The sequence below is a fragment of the Cavia porcellus genome, unplaced genomic scaffold (genome assembly GCF_034190915.1).
Source record: "Cavia porcellus strain 051 isolate PalLab524CR breed Dunkin Hartley unplaced genomic scaffold, mCavPor4.1 scaffold_25, whole genome shotgun sequence".
NCBI lineage: Eukaryota > Metazoa > Chordata > Mammalia > Rodentia > Caviidae > Cavia > Cavia porcellus.
In genome coordinates this window covers 33,195,336-33,212,183 of record NW_026947508.1, presented here as the reverse complement: position 1 = coordinate 33,212,183, position 16,848 = coordinate 33,195,336, and the positions used below count along the sequence as shown (strand labels likewise).

The 16,848-nt window shown below is 38.5% G+C and overlaps 1 protein-coding gene across 12 annotated transcripts in view; it reads right to left on the bottom strand.

Annotated features, from left to right (window-relative positions):
* Positions 1 to 721: 721 nt before the first annotated feature.
* LOC134472810 (zinc finger protein 684-like) overlaps positions 722 to 16,848 on the bottom strand; it is a 122,555-nt gene continuing 106,428 nt past the window's right edge. For 11 of the 12 annotated variants that reach the window (XM_063235148.1, XM_063235155.1, XM_063235154.1 and 8 more), the window contains 4 exons: positions 13,824 to 13,862; positions 9,742 to 9,868; positions 9,356 to 9,451; positions 722 to 3,039 (listed from right to left, as the gene is read on the bottom strand). In XM_063235148.1, the coding sequence (XP_063091218.1) occupies positions 2,138 to 3,039; positions 9,356 to 9,451; positions 9,742 to 9,868; positions 13,824 to 13,838 (1,140 nt within the window). In that variant the 5' untranslated portion in view covers positions 13,839 to 13,862 and the 3' untranslated portion in view covers positions 722 to 2,137. Of the gene's footprint in view, positions 3,040 to 9,355; positions 9,452 to 9,741; positions 9,869 to 13,823; positions 13,863 to 15,307; positions 15,500 to 16,848 lie in introns of those variants that run through there. The other variant, XM_063235159.1, reaches the window with a different exon arrangement.

The window sequence follows — 16,848 nt, the reverse complement described above, 5'->3', positions numbered from 1 at the left end:
TTACCACTTAAGCCATATTTTTTTTAAATTATCAAAAATATTGTGCAGAGCAGTAAGAATGTCAACTATTTTTTGGTTTTGTTTTGTTTGTTTTTTGAGACAGGGTCTCACTGTGTAGTTCAGGCCATCCCTGAACTCAGTTATTTTGAGTGCTGGAATTGCAGGTGTGCACCACCACACTCTGCTACGAACATCAGTATAAATGAAGCCTGGTTAATCTTTTTTTTTTTTTTTCCATTTTTTATCAGTACCAGGGATCGAACTCACGACCGCCTACTTGCAAGGCAGGTGCTTATGCTGCTGAGCTAAATCCCCAGCCCCGCCTGGTTAATCTTTGAAAGGAATATGTAGAACCTAAAAATGTCGCATTCCATATAAAGTTAAAACAGAAAAACTTGGTCTTTCCAAACGTGATAAATGATGCCTATGCTGGTTATATGGGAAATCTTAGGCAACCCTAAGAACTAAACCTATTATCAATTTTTTTTTTCTTGTAGTGGAAATTGAACTCAGGACCTTGTGCTTGCCAGGCAGGTGCTGTACCACTGAGCTATCTATATCCCCCATCCTAAACCTATTATCAATTTCATAGGAAAACAAAACCACAAACCTTTCTTCTCCAAAGTTACAAAGTCTCATGACACCCTAACTTATGAAATTCACATACAAAGTTAAATTTCTTTGAGCTTATGATTATACACCAATGAAAAAAAACCAAATATTTAAAGTACAAATGTTTTATTTAATACATACTTTTCCTTACCTGAAAGCTTACTGTAATACAAAACAAAATTGCTTTTTTCAATTAATATCTTGTTAAACTTTGTTTTGTTTTGGCATTTACATACATAGGAAAACATCCTTGTAAGAATCTTAGTGGGGTGTGATGGCACATGCCTCTAACCCCGGCACTCAGGAGGCTGAGGCAGGAGGGTTGCCATGAATTCAAAGAGTCTGGGCTACGTAGCAAATTCAAGGCCAGCCTGCACCTCAAAGTGAGATCTTGTCTTAAAAAAAAACAAAAAGAAAAAAAAATAAAGTCTTTACTTCTATAATTAATGCAGAGACCCAGATTCAGTAACACTGCTGTGCCTGTTAAAACTGCCAATAAAACCAGGTGTGGTGGCGCATACCTGTAATTCTAGCACTTGGAAGACTGAGGCAGAAGGACTGCTGTGAGTTTGAGGCCATTTGGGCTACAAAGTGAGTTCAAAGTCAGCCTAAACTACAGAGCAAGACCATCTCAAAAAATAAAATAAAAATAAAAATGTGAAATAAAGAATTGGGAAGTACTTGGTGCCAAGGGCCCTGGGTTTAATTGCCAGTACAAGCAAAAATAAAATTTTAAAAAGTGCCAATAAAATAGTGAAAATATTACTGAAATTCATTATATATATGTTTGTTTTGTTTTTTGACACCAGGAATCAAACTCACAATCTCTGGCTTGCCAGGCATGCGCTTATACTGCTGAGCTAAATCCCTGACCCCAGTTTATATTACATAAACCACATTTCCTCAATTATGCAGATGTTATTAGAGATGGAAGGAAAAAATCATAACTTTTGTCCCGTAGAAACTTTGATTTTTTTATTTATTTATATTTGGTACCGGGGAAGGAACTCACAACCTCATGCTTGCCAGGCAGGCGCTTATACCGCTGAGCTGAATTCCCAGCCCCTGTAGAAACTTTTTAGTATTTTTGTTTTTGGTTCTTATTTGTTTTTGAGACTTAGTCTCACTGTGTTGCCTCGGCTGATTGTGAGCTCTTAGACCCAAGTGATCTTTCCACCTCAGCAAGGACTACGGGCACCACAGACATTAATAACCTACCAGTGTATTAAGCATTTATTTTACATTCAACTTATATATTTATCATAAAAACCAGAAATGGTACCTAGTTTGCCCTGACTCATTATTTAATTTATACCGACTTTCCAAGCTCTATGCTATATTATCTGTAGTTCAATTTTTTTGTGTGTTTTTAAAAGAAATTTATCACAGCCAAGACATGATTGGCACTGACATTTTTTTCTGACAGGACTGTACACTTGAGCATTCAAATAGTGGACTTCGCACCATGAGTTCTCTGCTATTTAACAGATTCATCTGGTATTTAAGGCTGTTGTATTCATAAATACTAAGTATGCATTTTTTGATGTATAATAAGATTTGACTTCGGGGAAAATGCTCTCCGACATATGTTACATTCATAGGGCTTCTCTCCTGTATGAGTTACCTGATGTCTAAGGAGATGAGACTTCTTGATGAAGGCTTTGCCACATTCAATACATCCGTAAGGTTTCTCTCCTGTATGAATTCTTTGATGTGTAACAAGTACAGATGTGTTGCCAAAGGCCTTGCCACACACGACACATCGGTAGGGTTTCTCTCCTGTGTGACTTCTAGAATGCTTATAGAGGGATGAACTATACTTGAAGGTTTTCCCACATTCCTTACATTCAAACGGGTTCTCAAGCATATGAGACTTCACATGTTGATTAAAAGAAGAGCTCCAAATGAATGTTTTCCCACACTGACTGCACTTATAAGGTTTTTCTCCAGTGTGAAGTCTTTTGTGGTTCACAAGGTAGGATTTCTGTGTAAAAGCTTTCCCACACTCAGGGCATCTATAGGGTCTCTCTCCACTATGCATTTTCTGATGAGCTATGAGGTATGCCTTCCTACTATAAGCTTTCCCACAGACATTACATTCTAAGGACTTTTTTCTTGTGTGACTTGTTTCATGTCTAATGAAATGAAACTTCTTTTTGAAGGCTTTCCCACATTCATTGCATTCACAGGAGTTTTCTCCAGTGTAACTTCTATTATAATCAAGTAAGTGTAAATTAGGTTCCAAATTCTTCCCATATGATTTACGTTTATGTGACTTTTTTCTTGTTGGATTAAGATTTGTGCTCCTATTATAAAGGTGGAGTTTCTCCATATTCAGAATTCTATTGAACGTGAACAAAACCGACTTCAAAAAATTGTCTTTGCTTTCCTGCCGCTTCTCTGGTTCATCAAGTAGACAGTCAGCTTCTAAAAAGGAGTACAATAAAACATTCCTAGTTATTTTTTCCCCTCCAACGTGTTACAGACAGAAAAGTCTGTGGTTTCAAATCAAGTCTCTTATTCTGAAATAAACCCTAAATTTATTTTGGTGTTCTTGAACTTTAAGAAGAAAACTGCTAAGAAGGCAATGGAGGCAAATGAATAATAAAAGAACAGATGATTTAACATGATCTGTAGAAAGTCAATAAAATAAGCTCAAGGAACAGTAAATAAAATGCAGAAGTCAAAACACTGAAATAAGGGTACAAGATTAAGTCACAGAATGAAGAGGGCCACTTTGGAGCTCTGGTTAATGGCTAAAGTCACAAGGGGAAGAGGAGACAGAGGAGCTCTGGGCAAGACTAGGTTTGGAGGAGGCAGAAAAGAGGCAGAGTCTTCTCTACAAATTCTTAATTACCCTGGACAAATAGTTCCCTATTTCTCTCGTTTCTTTTTCCTTCTAGTCATCCTGCAGAATACCAATTTCCTTTAAGAGATTCCTGAATCTCCGTTCTCTAGATGAGACGTCCAGATGAGGCGTATCTGGAGCTCGTCTCCAACTCTCCCAACAGTTCACATTCATTCTGCGTGTACTTGTAAGCCTAGGAGTGTATGAGCTCCGGCAGGTCATGCATAGGCAAGTCATTCTTAGTCCAGTCATAGATTTGCTAACATTTTGATTCTGGCTGTGTTTCTGTGTATGATAAATTATCTGTTGCATCTGTATTGAGAATATTAGATACTCTTTCAGTCTGCCTGATAAACTAGTCTCTGGAAAGCTGTTTTACTCCTTATTTATTTTGCTCCTATCCTCAAAATCTTATATATCTCAAATCTATGACTTCATTTTAAAAAATGGGGGAGGAAGGATCATCATTCTCCACTCTGGAGTTTCCCTCCATGTGGAATGTTAGTACAGTACACCACTGCCAACTTCTCGCTCTGTATCTTACTGTACTGAGTGGTAGGCAGTAGGCCTCAGTATAAATTCACTATACAGTGGCTCTAGTGTGGGGATTCACTTCTTTCTTTTCTAGTAAAACCAATGGGAAGTAACTACAAACAATAACCAACTGGAAAATCTAGGGTAATTTGCCAGGTATACAAAAATGCAAGATATGAATTCACTTATGGGATCTAAGCATGCATTTCACTAGTCCTCAGTATTGTCTATTCCACAGATTCTAGACCTCTCTGTAGATGTTCAACTTACAGCTTACATATCCTAATAAACTCTTTGTAAGTTGAAAATATTATTAAAGTTAAAACACATTTAATATTTTTAATCTACCAAACATTTTAGATGATAACACAGTGCACGGTAGAATACCGGTTGTTTACCCTTATGCTCCTATGACTGACTGGGAGCTGTGGCCCATTACTGCCACCCAGCATCTTGGCCAAGTACCATATATTGCCAGCCCCGAAGACATCAAAATTCAAAATATGACATAATTTCCAATTGCATTATCACTTTTTGCACTGCTAAGCCTCATCCATTTGGAAGGTGACTGGATTATGGGGCATTAGCTAACTTATTGTTGGGAGATGGAGCCTGGTCAGATAAGGGGGGTTCTTAGGGGTGTGACCCGGGAGGGTAGGTTTCCCTTCCTGGCCTCTCCCTTCACTCTGCTTCCTGGGCACCATGAAGTGAGCAGCTTTTCTTCTACTATGTCCCTGTGCCAGGCCATACTGCCCTGGAGCCTGCTGACCTAGCAGACTGTAGCGGAGAAACAAATAAAGTCTCAGGGTATTAGTCGACAATGGTTTCATGATTTGATGGAATCACTGGGAGGCGATGGAAATTTGGGAAGTGGGGCTTGGTTGAAGAGAGTAGGTCATGGATGTGTGACCTTGAAGACTGTACAAATACCTTATTGCTACCCTTCCTCTCAGGCTCTGGCTCTCTCCCTAGCTGCTCCCCAGCTGCTATGAGGGAAGACTTTCCTCTGCTATGTTCTGCATATTTCTGCCTTATCACAGGTCTAACAGCAGTGGAGCCAGGTCATCAAAGACTGAAACCCAGAGCCAAGTAAGTCTCTCCTCCTTTAAGCTGTTTTTCTCAGGTATTTTGTCACAGTTATAGAAAGCTGATTAACACAGTCACTTGCCTATACCATTCATTTTGATGATATTAACTAGAACAAAACTGCGTTTTTTATTGGGCAAGAAATAAATGTTTTATACTCATCAAATTTTACAATATTTTAAATGTTTTGTGCTTCCAGTTACATTTTTATATTAGCAAATGGTAATGAGTTTTTGCTTTCTTTGAATCTTTCTCAGGAACATTTTATTGTTAAATTTTCATTTTAAAGAGAATACAACCAAGCAAAGTAAAATACAATAAAGCTAATCAAAATACAATAAAGCTAATCAGGCAGGAAAAAATTTTAAAAGTGTAGTATGGGAAAAAAATAAATATGACCCATGATGCCTGGCTCTACAATAGTGAATTAATGAAATATTTATTAAAACAAATTATACAGTTCTTTCTTTAGGATACTATCATAAAGACTATGTCTTAGAAGCCACAAGGTTGTTTTTTTTTTTTTTTTTCTTTTTTAAGTCCAAGACAGAATATGTCAAGTTGTCAGGAGTTCAAGAAGGCAGAAATTGATACAGGGTTTTATGAAAGGGGGAAAAAAATTGACCTCAAACTTAATAGCATACTGCCTTTAGGTAGAGTTCACCAGAATTAAAAGGACTGATACAGAAAAAGAAAACTGTCTATAAAGGATATAAGAGAGCCCAATTCTCATAGAATAGGGAAAGGATAGCTGTTTCTTGTTTTGTTTTTAAGATAAGTTCTTTGTTTGTTTGTTTTAAGACAGGGCTTCACTGTGTTGGTCAGGATGGCCTTGGTAGCCCAGGCTGGCCTTGAACCTGTAGCAATCCTCCTGCCTCAGCCTCCCAAGTGCTGGAATTCTAGGCATGCACCACTACGCTTGGCAAGACAGATAATTTTAAATAAGCAAAACAGAACGGCGTTAGAGGGCACTAGAAAACATCTGAATAATCACAATAAAGGTTAAAGGACTGACTTACATTTTTCGGGATAGAGATAAAATGAAATAATTTGGTTAAGTCATGGAGTAACATCTAAGATAAACAAGAAAAAAATGGAAATACGAAAAATATAAATACAAACAGCCCAGATACAATATCAGTAATTAAAATTCACTTGGTTTAAGGCCAGGATGATGGCACATAATCCCAGCACCCTGGAGACTGAGACAGGAAGATCACAAATTCAAGTCTGGTTTAATTTACACAGCAAATTCAAGGTCAACCTGGACTACACAGACTACATAATGAGACCATCTGAAAAAGCAAAGAAAACAAAAATCACTTGGTTTGTGTCACAAGATATGGTTCTAAGGAACTGGTGTCTGAATCATTTGAAAATGAAAATTTTGTGGAAAATGAAATTTTCTGTTGAGTCAATGTTAGATAAGTGAATAGCTAAACTCATATAGGCCATAAAGTTATATACCATTTCAAGTGAAACTACTGGGAGAAAAAACTGCCTACTGAGATGACTCTAACACTACAAGGTCCACCCAAAAAATGTATACATACTTTAGGAAAATAGTGTGGGTTTTTTTTTAACAGATGATGTTACCCTCGTATAGAGGACCCTACAGGATGTCATATATCACAGAAAACCCACTACAGTACCAGTTGTTCGAGAAGAAATTGAAAACTCATGCACAGTAGTCTCAAGGGACCAAAGTTAGCAAGCAGCAATTCACTGTACTACCAAACATCTGGAAGCTAGTGACTCCTTTGAGCACCTCTTGCAATTGTAGAGGCTAAAGATAACTTGTATTAATCTGATAATATCTTAATAAGTTGAGTATTAAAATATTTATACAAGTTTTTCTTTTCCTGATGTGTGCATACGTTTTTTAGCGGGCTCAGTATGAAGTATTATTCCTGCAGAGCGGTCATGCTAATCTTTATCAGTCCAGTTTTAATATGTGCTGCCAAAGTGAACACAGCCATTACTTTATTACTCTTTCCTGTATAAAGCACTGACCAGTCATGATTCTTTATTACAATATAAAATAGGAAGGTTTAGGGCTGGGGATTTAACTCAGTGGCGTAAGTGCCTGGCCTGCAAGTGTGCAGTTGTGAGTTCGATCCCCCACCAAAAAAAAAAAAAAAAAAAAGTTTAAAGAATTTTTAAAATTAGTTACTATAAAAAGACTGAAAAACTGAAAATATACATATATATAAATTTTTTTTTTTTTGCAACAGGGTTTTTGCTATGCACTGTAGACTAGCCCTAAACTCACTTTGTAGCCCAGGCTGGCCTCAAACTCACAGCAATCCTCCTGCCGTGGCATCCCAAGTGCTGGGATTCCGGCACACACCACCAGACTTGGCTTGCATAAAACTTATGGGAATGGAAAGTTACTAACGTAAAGGTGCTGGAGATGGAGTGATGATCCATCTGAGGGAGCTACTGTGGAGAGGAGAAGACAGTAGAGGAGGCAAAAAGAGATGAGTACAGATCAGCAAGATGGGTTAGCTAGCAAACAACCCAAAGTGAGTTGAAGAATTTCAAAAGATATCAATCAGTGTTACCAAGTGATACACTAGAACATACCCATATTATCAATGAAACTAAAGATAAACAAAATAAGTGTAGTGATTCTTGTAGGTTTATGTTGCCTCAGCTTCATTTTGAATGTAAGTTTAACTTACATTCTGGTCAATTACATGACCGGAAGCAGGGCTCAGTCATGCTTGACAGTTTCCAGTGCTATACCCCTTCCACTGTCCAGTTCCTCTCGATTCATATTTCCACTGTATACAACAGTGTTCTCTGGTGATCACTTAATTCTCTGTAGTACAGACATAGCCGACTTGACTGGGCCGGTGATCTTCAAACCCTACAGGAACTAGCAGATATGTCCCAGTAAGCACCTCTCAGTCACCGTGTGACCTCCAGGTACTTGTGCTTCCATGCTTTAAAACCACCTAATAAGCTGGGCATGGTGGTGCACACCTGCAATCTCAGCACTTGAGAGGCTGAGGCAGGAGGATCGCTGTGAGTTTGAGGCCAGCCTGGGCTACAAAGTGAGTGTAAGTCCAGCCTGAACTGCATAATGAAACTCTGTGTCAAGAAGACCAAAACAGCCAGGCCTGTAATCCCAGCACTCAGGAGGCTGAGGCAGGAGAATCGTTGCGAGTTCAAGACTAGCCTAGGCTGTAAAGTGAGCTCAAGGCCAGCCTGAACTGCATGGAGAGACCCTGTCTCAAAAAGACAAAAAAAAAAAAAAAAAGACCAAAACAAAAAAACACACAGTAAACCTCCTCATCCAAGGTGTTTGAATAATACCTTAGACCCAATTAGAGCACTGGACAATGGGTCCCTCTCTCAGTCCCTCAATGTGTGTCCTCTAATCAATGCAGAGTATCCTCCAGGACCAATGAGTAATAAAATCTTTATTGCCACTTGACTCTCCCAGTCACTGCAGGGGTACTCAAGTTCAAGTCCAGTCTGAGCCATTTACTAATAAAACCCTGTCTCAAAATTTAAAAATACCTATAAAAGGCTGGACAATTTAACAACTTGGTGAGAATCTGCCTCAAAATAAAAAAAAGGCTGAGGATATAGCTTAGTGTAAAGTCCCTGGGTATAAGACCCAGTATCAAACAAAGCAAAACAACAAAAACACAACACTGGGGTACATAATGCAAAATGAAGAATAAGTTTATTTCTAACCCTAAGTGAACATATACTGAACACTTATTCTGCCAACTACTGGAAGTGTTTTACATGTATTAGCTCTTGCATTCTTTTCAGGAAACCTAAGGTAGGCATTAATATAATTCTTATTGTATTAATAAAGAAAATTATGCTACAAAATAATTTGCCCAAGGTTAGACAGTGATTGGTAGAATGCTTTAAATCCGTATAACTAAACTACATTATAAGAGTTAATTACAGAAAAAGAACTGTAATCATGTTGAGAAGAAAAAAAATGAGGGCTTAGGAACTATGAGAACAGAAATAAAGCCAGGACTTAGATGAAACAGGTAATGTGAGGAGCCAGGGTAGAAAGAAGCATCCTTCTCTACAACAGCTGAGCAAAGAGTAAGAGCTGTGGGTAGAAGGAAAGGAAGGTACGCTGGGGAATTTGATGATGTTACAGCAAGAGCAGCCAATCACTTACAAAGGTGTGAAGTTTTTAAGAGGTGCTTCCTAAGAGGCATTTCAAAAGTGCATGTCCCTCACTGACCAACTGGGATACCAATTCCAAGGACTCCCATCTAATTTTCTCTCACTTACCTGGATAGCTCCAATGTAGATTTTCTTCCTCCTCTGGCCATGGCTCTTGTCCTTGTTCTGTCTTGAGGATCAGTTCTGGTTTAGTAACTGGAGACCCTGTTCATGGGAAGACAACACACAAGAGAGACAAAGTGCTAGGGACAAATGACTACCTCACAACACAAGCCTGCTTCCTTAAATCTCAGAGCCTTGACAAACAGACTCTAGAACAAAGCCCCTTCTCCAACGGGTGGTAGAAACATAAAAGGACTACTTGATTCCTAAAGGGGATTAGGAATCTTTGACCACTGAAATTCAGGGTCAAATGTTCAGTTTTCACAAGTCTGGAAGGGCACCGATTGGTACATTCCAAGTTACACTGAAAAGTTACCACCCACTGACCTTACCCACTGAAATGAGATTTCTATAGTTGTCCAACATCACATCCCAATACATCATTCTCTGATCACAGTCAAGCAGTTGCCACTCCTCTGGGGTGAAGTCCACAGCCACATCCCGAAATGTCACTGATTCCTGTAATAGTACATTCATCGTCAAATTAATGCATGCATTATTAGGGACTTACAAGAGAATCATCACACTTATTACATGTTCACTCTTGAGTTTGGGGAAAGTTTTTTTTTTTTTTTTTGTCTTTTTCCTTTTTATCGGTACCAGGGATGGAACTCAAGACTGCCTGCCTTCAAGGCAGGTGCTTATGCCGCTGAGCTAAATCCCCAGCCCCTGAGTTTGGGGAAAGTTATGTGCAGTAACTACTATATAACTGATTCAGAAATATACTTTGCACACAAATCAGATAGATGAAAAATATCCAACCAATGTCAGAAAAATTCAATAGGAAAAAGAGTTATTTCAACAAATGGTGTTGAGACATGTAGACAGCCAGACATAAAAGAATGTGGTGAACTCCTACCCACCAGACATCACAAACAAAAATGAACTAAGATGGATCGGAGACTTAAAGATGAGAACTAAAACTGTTAAATTCTTAGAAGACAACATAGGAGAAAATCTTTATGACTATCGCTAGGCAGTGGTTTCTTAAATATAACAGAAAAAGTATAAGTGATAAAAGAAGAAATAAGTTGCAATTCATAAAAATTAAACACTTTTGTGCATCATAGGACAAAAATGAAAAGAAAAAGAATAGGAAAAATATTTATAAACATGTATCTAGTAAGAAACTTACACCTAGAACAAAGCACTCCTAAAATTTAACAGTAACAGCCAATTGTGGTAACACACCCTGTAATGCTAGCACTGGGGAAACTGAGGCAGAAGGATCACAAGTTTGAGATGAGCTTGGGGTGAGTTCAAGGCCAACCTGAACTACAGCGAGACTGTCTCAAAAACAAAAACAATAAAAAGATAATTTAAAAATAGCCCAAGGATTTGAATAGTTTCTCCAATATATGTAATAAAAAGACATAAAATGATGCTCAATATCATTAGTCATTAGTGAAATGCAAATCAAAACCACAGTGAGATGTAGCACTTGACACTAACAAGGATCCGAAAATCAAAGAAGCACAATGAAAGGGTTACTAAGATTGTGGAGAAAATATAATTCTTGTATATCTTGGGTGGTACTGCAAAATGTAGCAACTCTGGAAAATAGTTTGGTAGTTTCTCAAAATGTCAACCATTAAGTTAACACATGACCCTGCAATTTCACGAGAATCAAAGCAAATATCCACACAAAATCCTGTACACACATGCTCTTAGCAGAATTACTGGTTTTAGTCCAAAAATGGAAAAAATTTAGCATCCATTTACTGACAAAAGGATAAACAAAATGTAACATTTCCATAGGACAAGATATTATTATTCAGTAATAAAAAAGAATGAAGCACGGATACATTTTGTTTTGTGTTTTTTTTGTGGTACTGGGGATTGAACTCACAACCTCACACTTGCCAGGCAGGCACTTCTGCTGCTGAGCTAAATCCCCAGCCCCGAAGCACGGATACATTTACAACATGGATGATGTGTTCGCTTTGGTACCATATGCAACATGGATGAACCTTGAAAATACTATGCTGGGTGAAAAATCCATTCAAAAAAATCCTGTATTATATGATTCCATTTACATACAATGTACAGAAGAAAGCAGTAGATTAGAGCTGGGGAAAGGAGAAATAGGGAGTCACTGACTTTTAATGGGTATGGAAGATTCCTTGAGGGATGATCTGAAATTAGACAGTAGTGATTCCTACAGAAGGGTATGAATAATAATAAATGCCCAAGGGAGAGAGGAAGGGGAAAGGAAAGAAGGGAAAAGGAAAGGAAAAAAGACAAAAGAAGGAAAACAGGGAAATAAAGCTTTTGTAAATGGAGAGGTGTAAGGGCTGATTCACTGACACCAGAAGTTCAGAAGTTTAACTTAGTGACTCAGCAGTTTACATCCTAGGGTGCAGAGGATCTGCCTTTACACAGTATAAGGAGGAGGAAAGGGGGCGGAAGGGGGGTAGGGCAAAGGAGAAAACACAAAACAAAAAAAGCTATATCATGTACAGATACAAATTCTCTGATGAATGTATCAATAAAATCTGATAAATGTATAAAAGCCACTTGACTGTGTACATTTGAATTGGGTCACTTTTTTTGTTGGTATCGGAGATCAAAGTCACAACACTGCCATTGCCAGGCAGGTACTTTGCCACTGAGCTATGTCTCCGGCCAGGGTCACTTTTATAATATGTGAATTGTATTTTAATAAAGCTATTTTAAAATATGACATGTTCTTAGTCATTCATTCATAAAACATTTAATGAATCCCAGCAGGCTGTATTAATATCAAAAGGAATAAAATTACTCCCTCCGAGATTTTCTAATCTATTAGGTTCTACATAGTACAACAGGATGTTAGCAAAGCTTTAAGATTTACATGCTAAACTCACATAGGATTGGAAAACATTGATTTTTTTTTAACATGATAAAAAAAACCCCTTTTAACCAAAAAGCCAAAATCATGTGTGACAGGTAAAAATTAAAAGCACTAGAATTAGGGGTACAGTTGTGGATCTACTTGTCTACGGTACACAAGGCCCTAGGTTTTATCCCTTGAACAGCAACAAAAACCAAAAAGCAAAACAAAATGTAATAAACAAAGGCACATAACTGTGCATCTACCACAAAACAGATCATTAAACTGGCCACGGTGGTCGCACACCTGTAATCCCAGTACTCCGGAGACTGAGGCAGGAGGAGTGCCCCAAGTTCAGGGCCAGCCTGAGCTACACAGTGAGTTCAAGGCCAGCCTGGACTACACAGTGAAACCCTAGCTAAAGAAAAAAAGACAGAAAAAACAAATAGAGAAGACTTCTTACTCCCAAATTAATCTTTATTTTCCCCCCAGGGATTAAAGGAGACATACATATATTTGTTTTATTTTATTTCCCTAAATCCACTTGATTTCAAGGAGAAAAAGAAAAAAAACTAATAATTTCAAAACTTGTTAATCTGGGTAACCAAATTAATCTTTAAATTTACCTAACACTCTGCTTTATGGTGCTGGAAAATATTCTTTGAATGCAATGACCTTAAAATGGATACTGAGAAAATGTTCAACATAGCTAGAGAACTGAAAAAATACAGATCATATGGAACATTAAAAAGGCCATGTACTTGGACAGATAAATTGAGCTCACTTAACATCATTTGACACTGGGCTCTCTGCTTACTCCAGAAAACACTCTAAGATAAAGTCATAGGAACTGGGTATGGTGGCGCATGCCTGTAATCTAGGGAAGCAGAGGCAAAAGGATCACCACAAGTTCAAGGCTAGTAGGTTTACATAATGAGTTCAAGACCAGCCTGAACTACATAGCAAGACTCTGTCTCTAAAAAACAAAATGAACAAGCAATAGTCTGGGACATTTGATATATATATATATCATAGCTATGAATGTTCTTTCTTTCTTTCTTTTTTTTTTTTTTGTCTTTTTCCTTTTTATCGGTACCAGGGATCGAACTCACAACTGCCTGCTTGCAAGGCAGGTGCTTATGCCGCTGAGCTAAATCCCCAGCCCCTATAAATGTTATTTCTAACAGTACCTATATAACAACCCATTAGAAGAAATTTTCTTCAGAGAAATATGCCAGGAAAAAAAATTTTACTTATTTGAGCAATTATTTTGCTTTATCCTCACACACAATGCCAATACTTTAGTTGATTATCCATTTAATATGTCTTTCAAGAAGACTGAAAAAATATATATATATGTACCAGGAATCAAACTCAGGACCTTGAGCTTGCCAGGCAGGTGCTTGTGCCACGAAGCTATATCACCAACCCCTGGCAATTTATTCCAATTATATGTAAACCACACAACATTACATCATCTTATTTCCTAAACTTCCACTTGAACCTGACCTTCTATTCAACTAAACTTAGGTCCCTAACTCTATATTTTCTTTTCCTTATATGGATTTTCGGGAAATTTAAATGAATATATAGATGTCTTACCTGAAAGTTGATCATTTCCTGCAGTTTTGAGACACAAACCTATGAAAGTAAAAATAGGGAGAATAGAAAGACATGGGACACCAAGACTGTAACATAAAACTATTCCACCAAATGAGAAGTAGCCTACCAGACCACTGCAGCCTCAGAAATGGGATAAAGGTATTTCTATGAAGTCAAAAACATTCATGTTCCACATATATACAACTCTACTTGGGATTCTGTTAGGAATATGTAGAACTTAAACACTTTTTCTTATTTCACAACTCTTAAGGCCAAGCTGTGAAACTTTAAACCAGTGATTTTTCTCTCTTGTATAAATTTATCCCAAAGAACTAATAAATGAGTTCAAAGACTAAAACCCTGGGTTTCCAAAGCTCTCGGTATGTGTATCTAGAAATTATTTTCTTCCTGTGATTCTCTGCTCTACGGACTGAAGCTGGTGCAACAGATCTTGAATTAGATTGAGATTTCAGTAAATTGCTTAGGCTATCTTGAACTTCTGGGCTCAAATGATCTGACTGCCTCAGCCTCTTAAGGCATGCAGCCGCTTCCAGCAGCCAAGGCTCAGCTTTCTTTACAAGGCTACATTCACAAATGCAGGTTCATCTGTTAGTCCACCCATTCGTTCACGGTAAAGCTGGAGCATTCAGTTTAGAAGGCAAATCTTTCTCTATGGGTCTACATCATCTATGAACTGGAATTTCTGAAATTTTAATCAACACTGCTAAAACTGGCAAACAGGAGTCACTGCTTCGTTTATAGCCTTCATGGGAAGAGCGGCAAATACAAGACTCTCATAAAATGACTACAAATCAAAATTTACCCAGTATTCATTATTCAAATATTTCAAAAGGGAAGTACACACCTGTATTAGTTACCTTTCCAGAGAAACACAGCCTAAACGAAAAAAAGTTTATTTTGTTCACAGTTTTACAAGTTTCAGTGCATGGTTGGTAGGTTCCAGCAGAGTAACAAGGAAAGAGCAAGAAAGGGGCCAAAAATCAGAAATAAGGTCACACACCCAAGTCCCAGGTAGTCACACCCAAGAGTGCTCTTTAGTAATCTAGATATTTCTCAAACCAATCAGTTGACAATAACGTTAACCACAACACCCAACTCTGTGCTACGCAGGAGTGCTATGTTGTAAAACTGGAATGATGTTTGTAAAATAACACATATGGGTTGGAATCTTCGGTCTTAAAACTGCAAAATTGTGCGAGCCTAGGCAAGTAATTTCACCTCTTTCTGTTTCAGGTTCCTCATACCCAAAATCGTGAGGGAATTTAAGTAATTCTACAGATGATTATCTTAAGAATGCATAGTTTCTCTAGAAATGCCTGCTTCCCAGATCCCTTGAATTGACTTTCAAGTTTCTGTACCAACAAGGGTCACTTGCATGCAAACTTCTACTCCGAGGCCCTTACCTACAAGAGCAGGAATGCAAAATGGGCTAGTCCCAGTCACACCCAAGTTTAAGTACGTACCTAGTGCCAGCCGGAGTTCTACTGTTTTCTCTGAATTACTCAGGTTGGACAAAACCAACACACCCAAACGCACTTGGGGTGAAAGCACTTGAGGGCTGTACAGTTTAATCTTCTGTAGGGGAAACCCGCAAACTGGCCCTCTTGGTTCTCCCCGTACTTTCTTCACGTCTCCCGAGTCCCTGCAAAGCCATGCCATACCTGCCACCTTTTCACCGCCGCGTCCTCGGCTCTAAAACCAGGATCAGGTTACAGCGCACTACAGACACTAAGAGAGGCGACTCCAAGGCATGCTGCACGCAGCGCCAGCAGCTCACTGAATCCCGGGTACAGCCCCACTGCGCCTGTGCGGAAGTAACTGCTCGCCTACAGTTCCCAGGATCCTTCGGGGTGTAGGCTGTCTCTCCAAGACCACATTTTCCATAAGGCCCGCGCAGCTTATTCCCGGAAAACCTCCGGTAGTTCTTCCCCTTTAGAGCGCTAGTACGGAGTTGCTATCCCAAGGGTTGTACCTTACCAAGTTCGTTTTTAAAGCGGATTGTATATACCGTATCATTTCATTAAAAAAATAAAAATAGACTTTAGAATTTTAAATAATGGAAATTCTAAGTTAGCAGTATGCTAAAATGTTGGTGCACAGTCATAATGTAGAAACGCATTCATGCGATGGTAAATTTATAGCTATTTCTAGGACTTTGACCAAGTTTCTGTTGTGCTGTCTCTGGTAAATTCAGTTGACCCTGACAATGTCAGAGCAATTGTCTATACCGTAAGGCACCTTGGGCTGCTGTGTTCATTCAGTGAAAGCTCTCTCTCTCGGGGACAATTCCTCTATTATGGTAATGCCCTTAAGTATACTCATTCTGGAAGTGCCCCCTCCCCTGATTCCTGGAATGTTTCTGTTGTTTCAAAACTAGCCTGTCTGTCAATATATAATTCAATATGTAATCAATGTATGTAACCAGTTAGGTAATGTTTGGTCACTTGCTTTGTACCTCCCACTTCTAATTTTATATAAACTAAAACTCCTTCCCGACTCAGTTGGTTGCTTGGGAGGAATTTGAAATGATTTTGCCCTGAATGGGGAAGCTGCAGCGGTGGGAGGCTGGGAGGCGGAACCAAGGGGCTGTCTTGAGGTCACCTTTCCCCCTCTAGGCAATTTACCTGTGGGGAAAAGTTAATTCCAATGGGCTACCTGTGCAACCCTAATGCCCCTTAGGTTCACCTCAAACCTAAGCTATATGTATGCCCCCACACCACGTGTCCGGCAGAGAGAAAGCCAGACCCTGGAGGTCATGGAGTCTCTCTCCACATTCTTAAAATAAAGGCCACTTTTATTTCATATTTCCTATCTTTTTAGCCACGCCGAAAATTCTATCAGTTCTGTTTTGGCAGAGTGGTGGAAGTCTGATAAGTTCTGAAGAGTGTTTGGTAAAAATCGCAGGGAAAAATGGAAAAAGAGGAAGTAAAGCAAATAATACAATACAAACAATTCTTTTTTTTTTCTTAGTACATTTTAGATATACTTGATAACGTTCCTTATA